General features: G+C 56.2%; 11 protein-coding genes across 11 annotated transcripts; 2 read left to right on the forward strand and 9 right to left on the reverse strand.

Annotated features, from left to right (window-relative positions):
• Positions 1-980: 980 nt before the first annotated feature.
• HETIRDRAFT_391469 (uncharacterized protein) lies at positions 981-2,160 on the reverse strand. The gene is made up of 4 exons (XM_009554970.1): positions 1,874-2,160; positions 1,685-1,821; positions 1,478-1,630; positions 981-1,409 (listed from the first exon to the last, which is right to left on the reverse strand). The coding sequence occupies exons 1-4, from the start codon at positions 2,132-2,134 to the stop codon at positions 1,196-1,198; spliced, it is 765 nt and encodes a 254-aa protein (XP_009553265.1). The 5' UTR covers positions 2,135-2,160; the 3' UTR covers positions 981-1,195.
• Positions 2,161-2,311: 151 nt separating this feature from the next.
• On the forward strand, positions 2,312-3,314 carry HETIRDRAFT_331858 (uncharacterized protein; the record flags this gene model as incomplete). The annotated part of the gene is made up of 4 exons (XM_009554971.1): positions 2,312-2,396; positions 2,457-2,533; positions 2,585-2,623; positions 2,676-3,314. 4 exons carry the CDS (start codon positions 2,312-2,314, stop codon positions 3,312-3,314), a joined length of 840 nt encoding a protein of 279 aa, XP_009553266.1.
• Positions 3,315-3,878: 564 nt separating this feature from the next.
• On the reverse strand, positions 3,879-5,030 carry HETIRDRAFT_456325 (uncharacterized protein; the record flags this gene model as incomplete). Its single annotated transcript, XM_009554972.1, has 3 exons — positions 3,879-3,889; positions 3,945-4,582; positions 4,651-5,030. 3 exons carry the CDS (start codon positions 5,028-5,030, stop codon positions 3,879-3,881), a joined length of 1,029 nt encoding a protein of 342 aa, XP_009553267.1.
• Positions 5,031-6,460: 1,430 nt separating this feature from the next.
• HETIRDRAFT_68076 (lysophospholipase) lies at positions 6,461-8,060 on the forward strand. The gene is made up of 5 exons (XM_009554785.1): positions 6,461-6,844; positions 6,924-7,124; positions 7,208-7,357; positions 7,428-7,532; positions 7,604-8,060. The coding sequence occupies exons 1-5, from the start codon at positions 6,485-6,487 to the stop codon at positions 7,784-7,786; spliced, it is 999 nt and encodes a 332-aa protein (XP_009553080.1). The 5' UTR covers positions 6,461-6,484; the 3' UTR covers positions 7,787-8,060.
• On the reverse strand, positions 7,960-8,942 carry HETIRDRAFT_431036 (uncharacterized protein; the record flags this gene model as incomplete). Its single annotated transcript, XM_009554973.1, has 3 exons — positions 7,960-8,040; positions 8,163-8,191; positions 8,555-8,942. The coding sequence occupies 3 exons, from the start codon at positions 8,940-8,942 to the stop codon at positions 7,960-7,962; spliced, it is 498 nt and encodes a 165-aa protein (XP_009553268.1).
• Positions 8,943-9,474: 532 nt separating this feature from the next.
• On the reverse strand, positions 9,475-13,318 carry HETIRDRAFT_447092 (uncharacterized protein; the record flags this gene model as incomplete). The annotated part of the gene is made up of 9 exons (XM_009554974.1): positions 11,793-13,318; positions 11,628-11,763; positions 11,337-11,517; positions 10,774-11,006; positions 10,489-10,738; positions 10,143-10,345; positions 9,770-9,938; positions 9,568-9,701; positions 9,475-9,523 (listed from the first exon to the last, which is right to left on the reverse strand). Exons 1-9 carry the CDS (start codon positions 11,836-11,838, stop codon positions 9,475-9,477), a joined length of 1,401 nt encoding a protein of 466 aa, XP_009553269.1. The 5' UTR covers positions 11,839-13,318.
• HETIRDRAFT_442717 (uncharacterized protein) lies at positions 11,199-13,318 on the reverse strand. Its single transcript, XM_009554975.1, has one exon. The coding sequence runs from the start codon at positions 13,074-13,076 to the stop codon at positions 12,417-12,419; it is 660 nt and encodes a 219-aa protein (XP_009553270.1). The 5' UTR covers positions 13,077-13,318; the 3' UTR covers positions 11,199-12,416.
• A 1,078-nt stretch (positions 13,319-14,396) lies between these two features.
• HETIRDRAFT_164979 (uncharacterized protein) lies at positions 14,397-14,699 on the reverse strand (the record flags this gene model as incomplete). The annotated part of the gene is made up of 1 exon (XM_009554976.1): positions 14,397-14,699. The coding sequence occupies one exon, from the start codon at positions 14,697-14,699 to the stop codon at positions 14,397-14,399; it is 303 nt and encodes a 100-aa protein (XP_009553271.1).
• A 92-nt stretch (positions 14,700-14,791) lies between these two features.
• HETIRDRAFT_164978 (uncharacterized protein) lies at positions 14,792-15,307 on the reverse strand (the record flags this gene model as incomplete). Its single annotated transcript, XM_009554977.1, has 1 exon — positions 14,792-15,307. The coding sequence occupies one exon, from the start codon at positions 15,305-15,307 to the stop codon at positions 14,792-14,794; it is 516 nt and encodes a 171-aa protein (XP_009553272.1).
• A 1,744-nt stretch (positions 15,308-17,051) lies between these two features.
• On the reverse strand, positions 17,052-17,412 carry HETIRDRAFT_412735 (uncharacterized protein). Its single transcript, XM_009554979.1, has one exon. It carries the CDS (start codon positions 17,287-17,289, stop codon positions 17,119-17,121), a length of 171 nt encoding a protein of 56 aa, XP_009553274.1. The 5' UTR covers positions 17,290-17,412; the 3' UTR covers positions 17,052-17,118.
• Positions 17,052-18,224, reverse strand: HETIRDRAFT_442718 (uncharacterized protein). The gene is made up of 2 exons (XM_009554978.1): positions 17,910-18,224; positions 17,052-17,843 (listed from the first exon to the last, which is right to left on the reverse strand). Exons 1-2 carry the CDS (start codon positions 17,982-17,984, stop codon positions 17,649-17,651), a joined length of 270 nt encoding a protein of 89 aa, XP_009553273.1. The 5' UTR covers positions 17,985-18,224; the 3' UTR covers positions 17,052-17,648.
• Positions 18,225-18,400: the final 176 nt, after the last annotated feature.

An 18,400-nucleotide genomic window follows, 5' to 3' on the forward strand; every position in this document is an offset into this window, starting at 1 on the left:
TCAGTCAAAACTGCTATTTCGTACTTTTCAACAGCTTTTGTGGACAATCACCTTTCAGAGTAGGTGTATCAAGAGCTCATGCATCATGCTAGAGGATCCCCGAGGCGATGCCCTTAGATCCACCAGCCTGTTCGTCGCCGAGCAGTCCCGAATGCCCCAATCTAGGGTCTTTTCACTCGAGATCCGAACAACATGTGCATCAGGCGTGTTAACTTCTCTCCACTCTACTGCATATCTTATAGGGAGACCCTGTTGTTAGGAAAGCCCATGCAAGATTTATTTATGCACCCTTCTCGGGATTCGTGAGACTTCACTCTGAGTTGTCGCCCTCTCTTATCAGCAGCCTCCCAGTGCCTCCATTCTCTCGCAACTCACCGCCACGCAAAGGTCTATTGCTCTCTGAGCGAAGCAATCTTTTGACATCAGAAATCAAGCATCTGACTGTTGGAGCTGCCTATCCGCGCATATCACAGGCTTCGCATCTGTCAAACGCGTGCAACAGCGCTCGAATCTGCGGAGTTTCCCAAACCTGTTTTGTTTCTTTCGTCAGCCTGTCGAAATTACAGTGCTATCTTCGACTGATGCTTGGGAAATCTTGACGTGGAACTTGTGCTTCCTAGGAGAAGCTGAAGCAGCAAATTTGGGTCTTGGGGTGTCGGTTTCCCTGTAGGAATGGAAGGTGATCGGTCTCAAAATGCGGAACGGAGACTCGGGGCGTGGAGTCGATGACGGAGTTGGTGGCGGCGCGGGGTGAAGGTGAATCGTGAAGGATGAAGCACGTAAGCATCTATTCATAATATTCAACGATCTGAAGCATTTTACCAAGGTTCGACCATCGAAAATTCAAGGGGTTCCCTTGAGCAACCTTGAACAACGGGGCCCGCATAAGGTATGATCGGGTACGATGCATTTAACGTTTGACGGCAGGGCCCGCTCGATTCTGTTCCTCACGTCCGACCACATGGATGCTATAGATCTTTACACACAAAACTGAATCTCATTACCACGATGTCGCACGATATGCAGTAGTCTCGGCAGCATGTCAATCAGACATTGACTGTAGTGGAGCGGCTGTATTCCAAATATCTAGGCTGAACACGAGATTTCAAAGAATTTGGAGTGGAAAGCCAAGGGAACCTGGCACAGACGTGATGTCTGACTTGATAAGTGCAAGGAGCCTAGCCTAGTACTCAACCTAGTACCCAGCCGCACCTGGCGCACTCGTCCCCTCCCGACGCAACCGCAGAAGCACCTCGCGGAACCTCGCCAGCTCTGTTGTACCCGGCCCTGCGCGCGAGAGAGTCTTGCTCTGCGAGTTCTGGAGTTCGATGAGCTCGCAGATCCGATCCCAAGTCGTGCCTTGCGAGAGTGCATCGGTCAAAGAGGCGACATATGTCGCCTCAGACTCCCTAAAGACAGCGGTCAGGTAAAGGATTACGGTAAAGCGAGCAGAGAGAGAGAGAGAGAGCGCGCGCACTTATTCTCCAAGATGTTGCGTTCCTTTTTCGTGTTGTACTCCTCGTAGAACTGGTCAATGGCACGTTCGGCTTTCGAGATTGTCTCCTGGCGCTTGGCCTTCGAGGCCTCGTCCCGAGCGCGAATTTCTTCGGCCTGACGCTCTCGCCATTCTCTGATGGTTTGTAAAATGATGATATGTCCATCACAAGATGAGTAGTAGACGTACCGGATGACCTCAGGTTCATCTTCCTCGATGTGCTGTGTCAAAATTGGCGTCGAGGAGAGCGCCGAAGGCTGTGGACGCGGCGCAAAGGGCGGAATTGCGCCAAATGTAGGCTGTGAAGAGGGCAAAGGGGCTACCTCCTGAAGGCTGCATTCCAACGCTCCGTTCTGTTTGTTTAGCGCAGACACGTACCTCCGGCACACCGATATCAGGAAACTCGCTCTCGAACTTCTCAATCTCCCCATCCTCGTCACCCGTGACTTTCACATCCCTCACAGGCGCGTTATCAAAGTCGCCAAGGTCAAACCCGCCATCGAAGTTCGAATTGGTCACTGTGGGTATAATAGGGCCAGACGGGATGTCGCTGTCGCCGTCGAGAGAGATGTCGGGGAAGGCGGACGCGGCACGGTCGAAGTCGATTTCGTCATTATCAGACGAGAGGAGGTCGGTCATGGCGGATACTGTATAATACGGAAATTATAGACTTGAAGTTGGGTGAAACGCGCGTTGACGTTGCGGAGGCGATGGAGAGCATACAGCAGCGCGTGGGAACCAATCCCTATATTCGCTGCTCACCTTCTCCCGACCACATATCCCTCAAGAAAGGCCTCAACACTAACCAGCTCTGCGATGCCATTCAACTTACCTGGTGTACTGGTTCCCTTTCATATTCTCATCAACCCTCGCATTATTCTGCCATCTATTGCAGTCGCAGGTGCGTTTTGAGCTGTGCTCCGCGTAGACAACCGTGACGGAGCACATCTCTTGCAGCAAGATATCCGCCAACTTGACTTTACCGCACTCAAGCGAGCAGGTTACCGTGGCGCAGTGTTTGACAAGGACAACTGTCTAGTGAGTTGTAATTTATCGTCGCCGCCGACATCCCGATCAATTTGTCGTCAGACTATCCCTCATGATGATGCACTGGTGCCAGAATTGCGGGTACGTGACCACTATGGGTAGCCATCGACCAAGTACCCATATTCAACCATAGGAAGCCTGGCAAGAGTGCCAACAGACATTTGGCCCAGGGAATGTGCTTATAGTAAGCAATTCGGCTGGCACACGGGATGACCCTGGCCTGCTCCAGGCGGAGTCTGTCACCCATCATCTTCGAGCACCAGTGCTCCGCCATAAATCGTTGAAGCCCTCATACAGCTGCGTGCGGGGTGTCCGGTCATACTTCGCCTCGCTCCCATCACCCGTACAGCCACACGACCTTGTGGTGATAGGTGATCGTATCTTCACTGACGTTGTCCTCGCAAGGCGACTGGCACCCCGTCCCTGGCCTTGGACTCAAGGGCAACTCCTTGGAAAGGGGGAGACGACGGAAGAGAAAACAGAACTGGTTGATGATCGCAGAGAAAGCGGGCCATTGGCAATCTGGACAACGGGTGTGTGGAAACATGAAGCCACACTCATGCGGTGGGCAGAAAAGAAGCTGGTGGCCGCAGCTGAGTCTTGGATTCAGGGTGCAGAGGGGGAACGAAGAGTTATTGAAAGCAGGTTTGTGAAGCCCGTCACTGAGGCGAAAGTCGAGCCGGGGACTCGAAGTAAGATGTGGTATGGGCGAATAAGCACTGCCGCAGGCTGGGTCGGGAAGCAGTTGAGAACTGTGGTCCGTCGAGAATAATGGCGTAAAGCAGCCAACGTTGTTGTGCTTTGTCCCCCAGATATCCTGAAAATCTTATTGATTCACTTCAGTCGTCGCTCAACGCTCTTCCCTATTGATCTATACCCTCGTTAACCTCAAGCTTGATGCCGTCTTGGTTATATGAGGCGAACAAACCGACCTTCTTCATCCCATGTTCTGCGAGCGGGATTCTCTGCTAGCTTGCGTGCTCGGATCACTCATTGAAACATAGAATAAATCAACACGACCTATATTGTACTTGACGAAGGGTGGTACTAAAAACACAAGGACACGAGAGCAGAGGATCTGGGGTATGGGTTTTGTGAGACATCGCAAGGCGATCTCAGAAAGAGGGCATCGAAACACAGGGAATTTTGACCTGTGGAAAAAGTCTATTACTACATGGAGGGGAAGATGTGTATGACCAGCTTGCGATACAGAGTGGAGACAGAGTGGAGAGTGATTAGAGATGCGAAGTATGGGAACCACAACATGAGTGTCTAGGGCAATGAGGGGCGAGTCAAGCCTTCATGCTCAGAGGAATATTTATTCGTCTTCGTCATCTTATTCCGACCCTGAAAGCCTCGATGAGCTTGACCGGTACAGATGCATAGCAATGACAGAATATACCGGGGATGGGCACTAATTTTGGCACAGGACTAGCGAGGACTAAATTCGGACGATTATTCAACATAAAATCCGTCAACTTCTGCGCAAGCTTCTGTGCTTCATGCGCCTCGAGGAGGTTCACGTTCTTTGCAACATCGAGGTTGAATGACCATGTCTTCAAGCTCGGCAACCAATTGGGATCCAGGGCGCACTCGAGCCAGGAATCAACATTTTCCGCCATCTCTGGTTGGCCCCAGAAGCGGAAGTGTTCGAGATTATGAGAAAGATGGTGCGGGAGGCGAACAAAATCGGAAAGTTTTTGGTATTCGGACGGCACGCTCATCGCCAGATCGAGAGAATGAAGCGTAGAGCAATGCGACATGGCTTCGAGAAATTCTTGTGGATAAGTTGAATTGCCGTCACAGCCGTTCGTGCTCGTTATCTTGAGCTCCTCGAGAGAATCCAATACGCCATCCTTCGACATATGGACAAACATGTCGAGCGCATCGTTCTCGAGGATGATCAGTCGTCGCAAAGAACCTCCAGCACCAAACGCCGATGGGATTATCATATTACAGCAGAAGTTAAACGTCAGAGAAGAGATGCGTTTCATGACCAGAGAATCAAGCTCGACACCAGTGCCACTAGAAATCGCCACGCTTTCCAAGGGCCATTGCGTCTTCAGTGAGTCTAGCGTGGCAATTTTGATTCTTCGCAGTAACCGCACTCCAGCTCGAGGTGGCGTGGTCGAAGGCCGTCGAGAGCTTTCCATGTGAGCCCACTAGGGAGCTCGTAGTTACTCAGCCCTACAAACCGCACCGTATCTATCTGGGGAGTTTCGATTGCATCTCGGGAAATGATCTCACGCAGCTGCTTGCAGATGATTGCATGCTCGGGTTCTTTAAAGTGATTAATCTCATCCTCGTCCCCGTCCTCAATATTGAGACCGTGGTAGGGCTCAGGGTCGTTGCTATCGTGGGCTCCGAGGGCACTGCGGTCAACGGGATCGAGGTCGTCATTGCTAGAGCCATCAGAGGGATCGACCTCGTTATCACTGGAGTCTCCGGGGACAATGGGAACGAGGGTGTCATGGGATGATTTAATCATGGTCTCAACTGTTTTTTTGTTTGTTATTCTGCGCGTCTGAATGTCCATATCCACAAGGAGCATGTGCTGAAGACCAGGTGGGCGAGCTGCAAGGGAAAAACAGCCCATCGTGGTATCGTCTGAATGATAGACTTTGGGTGGTCCAAAGCCTGTAATCTCGGTGACTTTCATCATGTTGTACATGCTTCGAGTGGAAGAAGGCCGAAGCAGATATCGATGTTCCTCAAAAAGAGCTTGATTCCAGATTTTGCGAGTATGCCGGATATGAAAAGCATGAGAGACTAGAAACCTGTGGCCCTCAATTGTCGACGAAGTATATGCTATTTGGAGTGAGATGTTAGATCGTTATGACCACAATGAAGTATTCACAATATTTCGAGGATAGTGACTGATATTGAACGAAGTGATAAGGAAGTGGCCTCAACCAGGCAGCTGGAAGCTCAAGACACACACCTGGATACACTCGAGATTGGGCGCAAGTGAAAAGCCAGCATGTTGACGGAAGTCGACGGTGCGTCACGCCCCGTCACGACATGCTCTCCACAGCTCTCCACCCTCTCGTGATAGGGCGAGGCAGTGATCTGGCTAGGACCGAACTCGGGCAAACCTTGATTCTTGAACAAGACATCCACCAATTTCTGCGCAAGCATTTCTGCTTCATGCGCCATGAGGAGATGAACTTACTTTGCATCTAGGTGAAGCTCACCACGTCTTCCAGTCTGGAACCATGCGGGATCCAAGGTTAACTGCATTCTCCGCCATCTCTATTTGGCCAGTATACGAGGTCAGGAGGAAAGGGGCTGGGAGACGAATATGATCGAATTGTTCATGGTCTCGCCAGACCGGACGAGCGAAAGGAGCGCAATGCACCATGGATGGCTTTGAATAAGTCTGTCCGCGAAAATCGCGTTCTAAAATCTGGCCATTCAACCAAGCATGGAGACAGCGAGGACGGCGACCACATAGAACAGCGTATAGAGTTGTGATTCAATGCCTTCGTTTCAGAACATCGCACAGGGGCTCTCTGTAGCTCTATAGCCTTTTTTCTCGTAGAGCCGAAGTCATACGTAGAGCCGCGAGAACCATAAGCAAGCCAGTGTGAAGTCACTTTACTCGTAGCATCTGGGTTCCGTGGTGACGAGTAGTAGAAATCGAGCTGAGTGCTATCGACGACTCGCGCAGAATGCTAGAGAGAGCAAGAGGTCACGTCATGTAACACAGGGGATGTGAGCACTGCCAGACACTGCCTCGCAGATGCGATGCGGTTCTGAAATGGTTTGAGGTCATCTCTGGTCATCTCAGCTGACACACCCGCGAAACCTCCCCTATGCTCACCCCATCCTCCTCCTTATAAACGGCCGTATTTCTCCATTTTCACCCTCCCTCTCTTCTCTTACGACTCCCACCCACCCACCTCACCTCACCCCTAACCAAAATCCGAATTTAAATCAACCATGTCTACCTACACTGAATCCTGGCTGAGTGGCCCTCACTCTACGTCGTTCTATACCCGGCTCTACGCCCCGGCCTCTTCCCCCTCTTCCCCCAAGGGCGTGCTCGTGTTCATCCACGGCTTCATCGAGCACGTTGGGCGCTACGAGCACGCGCACAACGCGTGGGCCGCGCGAGGGTTCGCCGTCTTCGCCTTTGACCAGCGCGGGTTCGGGCGCACGGCGCTCGACGCGAAGCGGAGCAAGGGGAGCTCGTACGGCAAGACGAGCGGGCCTGACCGCATGGGCGACGTGCAGTGGGCCGTGCGGCACGCTAAGGAAACGTTCTCGGACGCTCCTGTGTTTTTGATGGGTCACTCGATGGTGCGTGATCCCGGACGCCGTCGCCACCCACTAAAACGCGCAATGCTCATGATTTCCTCTTTTTTTCTTGATACTGTAGGGCGGTGGTATTGTGCTCGGTTTCCCAACACATTCGGGCTCGCCGCTTGACAAGGAGACCGTTGCCCTCCTCTCAGGAGTCATCGCGACGAGCCCCTTGCTTCGCCTGTCGCACCCGCCCCTGGATTTCGTTCGCTGGATCGGTGGCAAGGCTGGCAACATATTCCCTAATATGCCGATCCCTGCCAATGTCGAGCCCCAAGTAAGTTGCTCTCCTAATCCTCCGCCTTTCTTATCTTTCCACGCGCCGAGCAACAATATTTAACGCGGATCTCCTATTCTCAGTTCCTCTCACACGATCAAGCATGCATTGAGAGCAACATCCACGATCCACTAATCCACCGCTCGGCGACGCTCCGCGCCATCGACGACATGCTCTCGCGCGGCGACATCCTCGTCGCAGAGAACTTCAAAAACTGGCCCAAAGGACTCCCGGTGCGTACATGTTCCCTGTCCCCCACTTTTTCTCTATCTTACATTGCAACATACTGACTGTGATCCACAGGTCTTGATCGTTCACGGTGACGAAGACCAAGTATGTTCTATCGACGCGAGTCAAAAATTCTACGAGAAACTGCCCGCGTCTGACAAGCACATGTCTGTCTACTCCGTACGTTTTCTATTCCCCGCCTAGTGCTCTCTTGCGATAAGAATATTGTATTGATCATTTGATATTTATAGGGTGGATACCACGAGCTACACAACGAGCCGGACGGCGTGAAGGAGAAATTGTTCGACGAGTGCATATCCTGGGCAGAGGCGCGACTGCCTTCTGTCGCTCATGCCCGCCCGTCATCGTCGACCGACCGCGTCGCGCCAGATGCGGCACAAGTCGACGAGTCGCTCTTCTCGTCCCGCCTCTAAACCTCTCTCGCTTGCGCGCCTGCTCTGCCGCAGCTTCCTGATCTGTTTTGCTTCGATCTATCAACGCGGATACGCGGATATCTACACGATTCCCCGACCTGACAGCTTATGCATCGATAAAGCGAAAAAAAAAGTTGTATACTATTCTAAAACTGCTGTTTGGGTTTTTACTCTCACAAGCTTTCGTCGTGGTCTGTTTTGATCATATATTTATAATACCATTCTGCACTCACATGTACCATGTCCAATAATACCTATCTAAGAATTGTGTTCCAATGTACAATATAATTAAAATGCCAAAACTGTCAAATTAGTGGGCTGTAAGCCTGCATAGCACTCATCAACATTTACGGAAAAAATCGTATGTATCACATACATTGATCAACTCCATATGATTGTAACGACCTGGGAAGACATTACTGCGTGTTCAAACGCGTCTACGCAAGACGCATTGGAAGTAATATCGTACATCCCACACACTATCCCCCCGCACACATGAGGATCAAGGCAGAACGCAGTTAGGGGCAACAAAACCCTGACACAACTCCCGAGCACGCCCAGGGTATCACGAAGATCATGCAATATACATATGGCACAAACCACAGAGCAAAGGTCATGAATTCGAACGCGTCTGCGACTGCGCCGCCCGCACCTCCCGCGCCACTGTAAGAAAATTAAAAAAAAAGGAAAAAAACCAAGTCAGAACAACGAGCACCGCAGTGATCCCAGCCTCCATTACAGAGGCCGCATGAAACGCGCGCGACTCACCACCGTCCAAGTCCCGCCGATCCCACTCCTCCGCGCTCACCCTCGCCCCGCGGCCGCCCCTGTCCCCTGTCTCCCCCGCCTCCCGTTTCGCCTCGTCCCGCCCCAATATAACCTCCATCCACCCCACCTCCCTCTCCGGCGCGCCGTCCGCCTGCGCGCCCCTCTCGGCTGCCGTAGCGAGCCGCCGGAGGCGCGCGGCCTCCTCTGCGCGCACGGGCTCTCCGGCGCGCAGGCGCGCGGCGAGGTCGTCGAGGACGGAGATGCGCGCGGAGAGCTGGTTGCGGGAGGTTGTGGCTGCGCGGCGCTGGTAGAGGAGGTGGACGGAGAGGGAGGAGAGGGCGAGGGTGTAGAGGAGCGGGGGGAGGTGCGGGGAGGAGAGGAAGGACATTGGGTGGTTGGATGGGCGGGGGGCTCCGTAGGCGGGCGGGGGGGTCGGGTGAGGTGACGGAGAGCGCGCGTGGGTGTGGCGAGGCTTGTATGTCGAGGTCGAGCCGAGGTCGAGCAACCGAGCGTTCGCACCGTGCAGGCTCTGCTCGTATGTCGGGGACCCGCTTGAGATGCTGAGTCTTCGTCACGTACGTCAGCTCCATTCCCAGACTCTGACGCACGCCTGGCTAGCCTCCATCGCCAACCTCCTTTCGCCGCAACATGTCCCCTCACTTCAATCGTGTCGCTTGAAAGATACTGGAGGCGGCAAGAAGTTCTCGTCCGCTCCCTTCCAAGTCAGTCGGCCGCGCCTTGTGGAGTACCCGAATCGCGCACAGCGAATGGACCGAGGCCGACTGCTGCAATGTGCGGATGGATCGTTCCCCTTATTTCCGTGAATTAATCAGAGTCAAGCCTTGGCTTCACTTGACCTGTCGAATGCGCGCCTATAGGCCATTTTCGTTCTTCATGAGTTATGTACTATCTCTAAACAGTCAGATCCCCTCCTCAAAGTCCACTTTTCCTCCTCCCCACTCGGTACCCCTTTCCAAACCGGGATCCATGTAGCCCACTGACTCTTGACACACCTCAGTAATATGTGCTGAATTGGCATCCCCACCGCGATTCCAAGAAGTCCCAAGATGGCGGGGACCTCGGACATTTCATGTACTAGGATGCAAACCCCCACTTCCGGTGCGCAAAACGGCAGCCCCGAAGCCGTCTACAGCCAACTTAGGTGCATCGAAGAGAAGCCCGAGGGTGAGCAGGGAGGAAGCCAGTCACACTTACTGTACTTTGCAGGCGCCCAGGCTCTCGACTGGAAGGCCCACCGGTGTCTCGCCCGCGCGGATCCCCCAGCCAACTGCGCGCATCCGGTAACGCTTCCCGCTCGTTTGCCTTCTCCCGTTGTCGACCCCCCCTGTTGTCGGCCGCCTTCTTGTCTTCTCTCGCGCGGCATCTTGCACATCCTGCGGTCGGCGGCGCAGGCATGGCGTCCTCGGCCGTGATGACTTGCGAGCATCATGCCTCGCAGCTCTCTATGGCCGTGAGTACCACCTTACCGCCTCCTGAGCTCGCTGTCTGCGGCGGCCTTTCACTCGCTCGCTCTACCGTCTGTACGCGACACGTCGCTGGCATAATGCTCGTGACTGGTTGCATTTACGCGCCGTCGCGTTTCCGAGTCTCGACGCGGACGTCTGCTTCTAGCGTGTGGAACCAGCGTGAGCACCGTGGCGCAGGAGCCCCGCACTCTCCGCACTTCACCTCCTCTCCTCTCCTCTCCTCTCCTCTCCTCTCATTTGCGCCCGAGCTGTCAACCCGCTCGACTTCTATGCCTCTGTACGTCTTCGCCTTCGCGCTCTCCGTCTGCGACCCTGCCGTCGCTTCTACTTAACTTAACATGCGAGTGTACGCGCGTTTATGGACCCCGTTGGGCCTCTTACGTCCAGATCGACGGTGTGCGGTATGCGGTGTGCGGTGTGCGGCGCGCGGTCTGCGAGTCTACGCACAATTACGCGGCTCGTCCGAGGGATCGACGTGGCCCACGAAAGGCGCGGAGAAGGATTCCGAGTGGCTCGAAGGAGTCGGAGAAGAGCTCGAGGGAACCCGAACGCGGGAGAAGCTAAGATCCCCGCTGTCATCGCGTCACCGTCGAGCCCGGCTTCGCACACACATCGCACATCGCGCTTCGCTACGTATGTCATGTCGCGCATCTGGACTCTGCTTCGGGCAGTCGGCTGGCCGTGCGGGGATCGCGACCTGCAGAGGACGTCTGGCCCGGACGGCCGACGGACGCGGCAGGCAGCTCGACGCCGCATCGAGCAAATTCGCGAGGATCACCGATCCCTTTTCTAACCTGCCGCGCCGAATGCGAGCGCTCGAGGTGGCGCAAGCCATCTGGGTACGCCGCACCGGTCGACCTCACGCCGCCGCCTGCGACTTCCATCGCTCCCAGGCACTGCGGGGGCGGGCGGGCGGGTGTCCGTTCGTCGAACACGACGTGTGATGCGCTACCGCGAGTTCTCCGCTGTTCTGAGGTGTAGTGTTTTGATCACTAATCGTTCGGCACCTGCATCAGAATTCATTGGATCCTCATCGAAGCCCCTCCCCCCAAAAAACGTGCATCATCATCATACAGCATCCCGCGCCCGGCGGCATCAACGCGAGCCCATGTACATACATCCCTACACCCATAGGCTCATAGGCTCATAGGCGGGCAGGCAGGCTTGGGTCTGCCCACGGCAAACTGCGCTTCGCGTTTGGCGTCGGTCCGACACCGCGTTCGGCATGTCCACCATGTTATGACTTGACTCGTCACCGGTCGGAGTACGTAGTGGCTGCGTCACAGGCTACGTACGTATTCGGGGCCAGGATGCATCCCTCGGTCGGTCGGGTCGTTGGTCTGGTTCGCGGGTGGATGCGCGCCGCCGGAGCGTGCGGGGAAGGAGAAGGTAGGCGGGCGGGGACCTGCGGGGACGCATCGATGCATGCTCGATGCGGCTAGCGCGTATGCGCTCGCAACTTGCTTGAGGAGGCCGCTTTGCAGTGTTCTTCAGCTTCATCACTGTCGTCCCAAATACGACGCGTGCGCGATCACGCCTGCCGTCAACAGCCACAGGCGCCACAGCGGCGCGCTACGAGAACGCACGACATGTTTCCGTTCGCTGTTGTATTGGGATGGATTGGGATGGGATGGGAAGCCGTCATCGACCATCTGATCAGGTCGCTGTCCTGACTCCTGATCATCACGTCTTGCGACTGCTGGCTATCTACGCCCCCTTTCCCTACATGCGCATGCCCTCCGCATACGCACCGATGAGCGACAAGCCGGAAGCGGCTGGACGGCCCAACAAAAGCATCCGCGTTCACATGCTGCGCGCATGCCAGTCCAAGAACGGCTCAGGGAGAGGAAGAGGTGGAGATGCCGACCCCGCCGTATCTATTAGCACCGCTCCGCAAGTATGAATATACTATACATAGACGTCAGTAACCGCGGCAGCGCCAACTAAATCGAACTGAATTGAACTGGACTAAACGGGCCATCGGCAGGGGCATGCCATACGTGGTCTATGGAAGATGTGGGATGCTGCATTTTGACGAGCTCGCCAGCCGCTGCGTTATATGTACAGGCACAAAGAAAGGAAAAGGAAAATAAAAAAGGAGATGAAGATATATGAGCACAAATGGGGCCGTCGCGATACACGCATACACAGAGTGAAAGAGCGCAGGGAGGTCAAAGGAGAGGGCAGAGAGCGAGGACGTGGATGGGATGTATGGATGCAGGTGGGGATGGAGATGGGATGTACACGTCGACCGGGAGAGACGGTCGGGATGGGAAAGAGACGGGAACGGGGGAGCATGTATATACGGGTGTTGGATGCTGTGGAGATCGAGCGTGGGGGGCGGGGAGAGAAAAGGAGGGGGCGGAGGGTATGTATTATATTAGGTACAACAGCCGCAGTCGCGGTATGGCGGGACGGGATAGGTCGTGCGGGTCGTCTCGCGGTCGTAAGAGGGCGTGTCGTGTAAAAGAAAGTAAGGAAGGAGGATGACGAGCGACGGCCCGATGGAGGAGCATGAAGATGAGGGTGGAGATGAGGTGAGATGATGAACAGATATGGGCGATGGGCGGACATGAGCGTCTGCGGGACGGCGGGGAAGCGAGCAGAAGCGTGACAGAGGGAAAAGAAGGTGCCCTGTGCCGGCGCAGGGCCCCGAGGCGGGCCGATCCAAAATCTACACAGCGAGCGCGGGGCGACAAGAAAGCAGGCGGGGACAGGTCAGCACGGGCGGTGCCGTTCACTCGCGCCGCGACCGCGACCGCGCGCCTCCGACCAGCCTGTTCGCGATCCTCTTCCACCCCAGGCCGAACCCCGCGCTCGCGGGCGCATCGGAGCTCGAGCCGCGGTTGGCCGGGATCGGAAAGAAGTGCACCGAGTCCTCGGGGCGCGCAGTCGTCGTGGGAGACGCGAGCGCGAGGAACGTGAGCGTGTTCGCGGACGCAGACACCGGCGCGCGCAGGGCGGGGCGCGGGCGCGGGTGGGGGAGCGGGCGAGAGCGGGAGGGGAGCGGCGGGAGCGAGGGCGTGTGGAAGCATGGGTCGGCGAGCGCGAAGTGCAGCTGGGCGTCTTCGTCGAAGAGAAGGCCGGACGCGGCGTGCGCGCCTGCGCGTTGGTCCCGCTGGTGCTCTTCGTAGTTCGGGGACGGGTCGTCGCCATAATGCGAGTGCGGCTCGACCTCGTCGACCTCGTCGATCGCATCGTATCCGCAGACGCCCTCCGACCACTGGCGGCAGGCGTACATCATCGTCCGCCTCCGCGCGCGGATCTCCTTCGCCCGACGGGTCGCGCCCAGGACCTCCTCGTCGACGTCCTCCTCGCCATCTTCGTGGACGGCAGACGCCCAGCACATGTCGTTGAAGGCATCGCGCGGGCTCGAGATGAGCTGCTCGTCGAGCGCAAAGGCGGCGAGGATGTCGGCGAGCGAGGCGAGGCCGTCCGCGTGGGCCGCAGTGTCGAGGTCAGCCTCGTTTTGAGAGATGGGGGAGGTGGCGAGAGGTGAGGTGGGGGAGTGAGGAAAATGCTCGTGCTCGAGGTCGTGCTCGTGCGCGCCGAGGGTCGAGTCCGACTCGGAGGACCAGATGGAGGCGAGGTCGAAGGATCTGAGGGAGGTCGTGTGGATGCCTGCAGGGTGTTAACGACATTGAGGGACGGGCGGGAGCACGAAGGGAGAAGGACGCACTCGAGTCGTCGGTGGACGGTGTCGGGGACGGGGCGCCGACGTCCCGATGATCTGTGGGCGTGGGCGGGGCGTCTGCAGGGCCGGGGGTCCGGCTCCGGGGGCCTCTGGGCTTGGCCACCTTCCTGCTGCTGCGTGCCCTCGCCCGCCGACTCTGGCGCTGTTCGCACGCGGCCACCGTCGTTACGATCACGGTCGAGTCGACGTGGACAGCCCCCGGGGTATCGATGCGACATCCGGTCAGCGAGCATTCCAACATCAGAGGTTGGTCTGATGCACACTCACCCGCTGCGAATCCTTGCTCGTTGGCCGTGGCTTCTCAACATCCTTGCTGAACTCCCGCGGCCACGACCCGCTGAGAGCGGTGTAGCCGTGGTCCTTGACGTTGTTCACATCCCGAAATGGCTCGACGTTCATCGAGGCCCAAGTCATCTCTACTGGAAACGCGTTCATGATGGTGGGGGAGTTCGGAATCGGTTCGGAAACAACACGCGGTTGTGGAAAGGGTGATGTATGTGTACAGAGGGGAAGAAGAAACCCACGAGCTGATGCACAGATGCAGCTGGGTATTAAGACAGGTGGGAAGAAAGGAAGGACGGGCCAAGACACGTCAACGGGTCACGGTGCGTGGCGCGGGAAGGAGATCCGGAACGTGCGCGTCGAGCGAGCCCAGGTTGCGTTAGATTAAAAATTCACAGGAAGGGAAGTCAGGGGAGAACTGCCAACCGGGGAGCCACAGGGCTGACACGAGGAGGGAGGGCGGACGAGAGCTGAGAACGTATGTACTGAGTGTTTGATGCGGCGGTCCTAGGGATCTTAGCAGGGCACGGACTTTATACTCGCAGGATTCGCGCGGGTGCAAGCCTGAGACCTGTTTGGCGCGAGGGATGGGAGGGGTTGCGCTCAGCAGACATGCAGCCTTTTTGTGTTGGGACGGGGCTGACAATTGTAATTGTGTGCGGTGTGGCCGGTTCGGACGCATTACTGACCGCGATTGCAGGCTTCGGTCTGCGATCTGGGCAATCAGCACCATCTCGTGGGTGTCCACCAGGGGCACGTGCATCGCGCACATAATTAACGGCAAGGTGCCTGTGTTGTATGCCCGGCCGTGAACATGACAACAGCACCCGGGCGTCGAACATCGAAGCGCCGCGCGCTCAACGTATTCTCAGCACGGGGTTTTCGATGTGGTGATACCGCAGATGGTAAGGGAGTCTCGCATTTGAGAAGCCCTGCTTGACAAGATACGAGAAGGAGAAGACGGAACGTGTGCAGGGAGCGAAGTATGTATGCGAGATATAAAAAGAGAGACGTGGATATGAGCAATAAATAGTGTAATGCTGAACTAGACCGAGAGTAGATGGAGTGCCAGAATGCGGGGAAGTGAATGATTATGGAGCAATGAGCGTATGATGCCGAGGGTGAACCGTGAAGGTGCCGAGATTGAAAACGAAAGCGACGACAAGAGAGCGACGGAGCAGGAGTCAGTAAGTCAAGTGAACCGTGAGATGCGATCAACAAAAAAAGGAAATGCGGAGCAAACCGACAGCAACCCGCCCGACCGAAACATCGCGGCGGGCGCGCGCCCATCTCTAAGTCTGCGCCCGCGACGGAGACAAGAACATCGCCCTGCTCATCCGTTTCATCCCCTTCCCCAGCCCCTTTGCCTTCCTCACCCACCCATCCTTCTCCTCCCCCACCTCCTCTTCGGTCTCTTTCTCCTTCTCCTTCCCCGGCTTCCCTTTCAAGGACATGCCCCTCAGTCTCCCCTCGGGTTTTGGCACATCAGCATAGACTGCCGCGCGGCTCTCCGCACGTAGGTCCTTGATCCCGTCATCCTCCACGACATGGGTCGCCTCCTCGATAACAACACCGACGCCAATGATGACGCCCGAGTCGAGGCCGGCGCCCGCGAGGCTGTTCTTCGATGCCGAGCGGGAGAGTTTTCGTGATATCATGCCCCCGACAGAGCGCGACAGACTCTGCCGCGCTGCAAGGTGGTGCACCTGCGTGACGTGGTCCGACTCCGTAAGGCGCTCGGGCGCGCGGTCTGAATCGAGTGACGCGAGCGAGTCCGAGCTGCGCGACTGCGACAGCGGGCGGCGCCACGTGGTCAGAAAGAGGAAAAGAAGAAGGAGCTTGCGCGATGTACGCACCTGTCCCTGGTAGAATGCGGCTATCGGGCGCCCGATGCTGGGCGTCGTCGGCACGCTGAACGTCGTCACGCGCAGGTCGCCATCTTCGACCTGGCCGAAGCGAGAGATGGAGATGCTGCCCCTGCGTCGCTCGCGCGGCCGGTCTGCGATCGTCGCGCGCGCGCTCGACAGCATGGGCAGGGGTGACGAGGACGACTCCCGCGACTCTAGCTCCTCCTGCGCCTTCTCCTCGAGCTCATGTGCGCGAGCTTCTTCTGCCTGGGCACGCCGGGCGCTCTCCTGTTCGAGCTTTTGGAATATCTGGTGTTGTTGTTATTGTTGTTGTCGGATTTCACGTCAGTACGGTTCGTGTCGTGTTCGAGAAGACGCGCGTGTGAAAGATCAGGTGGCCGCGGTCGCACGGTTATAGTGTAACACGCACCTTCTCGAGAGACTCTGGATGACCGACCATGGCTACGAAGACGTCAAGAATGGGCTCAGATGGACGACCGTGCTCGTGGGGAGAGAGAGAGGGAGAACAAGGAAAGAAGGGACCGGGGGCCAGGACGGGTTCGGGTGACGCGTGTGAGATAAGTCAAACCCTGCCCTGCAGCAGCTTCCAGAAGGACATCTGCGGCTTCGACACGACGGGCCTCTCGCTGCCTCTCGTCACTCTTATTTCGCTCTCGCCCGCGCCAGACAGACACAGCCCGTCTCCGTCTCCGCGCTGGGGACTCAGTGCGATGTGGGATTATCAGAGCTCGCGCTCCGCGATCGTCCTCATTTTCGCCCGCCAAGATTTCGAGAGGCAGATCGAGAAAAAGAGGGTGCGAAAATATATTCGGATGACGCGCCGTATCTTCGAGGTCGCTCAAGGCCGTTCTGCTCTGCGGTCGCTGCGTCTACGCGCCTCTACGCACTCGCAAAGACTGGCGTGCATTCTGGGCGGGGCCTGGCCGTTCATTGGATCCATCACAGAACTGAGATTCCAGCGCAGGTCCGACTAGGCCCAGGGCTGCCCAGGGGGACGGCCGTTGCACGTGGATCTCGCGTGGATAAGCGGGTGAGCTTTAAACACCACCGAGCAGTCTCCGAGCGTGCTCCGAGCATGGAGGCAGGTGGAGCCTAAATTTTAAAAGCTTGCAATACGATCGCTTGTGGCTGCTTTGTGGCTTCGAGGCGACGGCAGTACAGAGTTTAAGCGAGAGCGTAATTTTCCAAATCTTGAAAATCTCATGCTAATATCGTCATTCGGAGAGAGCCGGTCTATACATATGACGCATACGGTTGTACCCACCCAATGGAAACAGCCCGATGCACCCCACTCGCAACCTCCACCTCCACAAACCTATCCACAACGGAAGGCCAATTCCCTTGGATTGTAGATGATGCGTTGACGAATTCAAAGTAAGCTGTTACTTGAATCAATCCAAGCATTGGCGACTAGCCGGTATCGAGGTCCAAACAAACGACGACGAATACGAAAAGCTGAAACGCTGGTTCTCCACTTGACATAAATTAGATCATGCAAATCGTGAGTCAATACATACCGTATACATGAGATAGAAAAGGATAGAGGATGGATAAAATCAGGACGTTTGAGTTGTCCTACAAACCGTCGCTAGCGTTACTATCTACACGTACACGAAAAAAAGAAACTGCGTCAAGGCGAACAAAACACTACGAAACCGTCCCTGCTCAGGCTGCGAGTTCCATCAATCAGCTATTTACCACATGCAGAAGAAGCACGAAAGTAACAAAGCATACGACGGTTGACGAACTGAGAGCACAACATACTAACACAACAGAGCATAACAACGTCCATCGGCGTCACAAGCACAACAGGTACGGTATGGCGAATCCACAGCAAGCAGGGCAATGGTCGTGAGCCGTGAATCTCGTGTCGGGTCATCGCAGGGTCGTGTGAATAGTACCCGGAGGTTCGCAAGAGTTGCTTGATTGTATGCAAACTCAAGCTCCGCCTCCTTTACCTGCTCAGCGAAAAAGTTCAGTGTTCAGATGCGAATCAAAAATGGGACTGTAACTGTCGATCTCACCCTTGGGGCCCCTGCTTTTCCTACTCTTCTTCTTCTTCGTAGCGGTGTTCCCACCAGCCTCGCTTGCTGTGTCATCTCCTTCGTCCCCACCGCCCAGCAGGCCTTTAAGCACAGGGCCCTCGAGAGCAGAAGGGGGCTCCGATGCCTCGATAGCAGTCATGGGTTCATCGCTCTTCAGCTGAGCAGAAGAGGTATCCACAGCGGGCGGCTTGACAGCGATTTCTGCTTGACTTTTGGGATCAGCATCACCTTTCGCCGGTTCTGTCTTTGTCAACTCTGGAGTCTCGGCTGATGGCTTCGGGACCTCTGCGCCAGGCTGCTCGGTGACCGTCGATGGTCCGACCGCCGGGAGGGGCTTGTTTTCATCCTTTGCAGCAGCGGCCTTCTCGGAAGAAGTTTCTGGAACGGAAGACCCCGCTTTCGTCGCATCAGCGTTGGCAGTAGCGGTAGGTACAGGTGCTGCAGACTTCGTGGAGGGGCCTTTGTCGGAG

This window comes from Heterobasidion irregulare (genome assembly GCF_000320585.1).
Source record: "Heterobasidion irregulare TC 32-1 unplaced genomic scaffold scaffold_14, whole genome shotgun sequence".
NCBI classification, from domain to species: Eukaryota; Fungi; Basidiomycota; class Agaricomycetes; order Russulales; family Bondarzewiaceae; genus Heterobasidion; species Heterobasidion irregulare.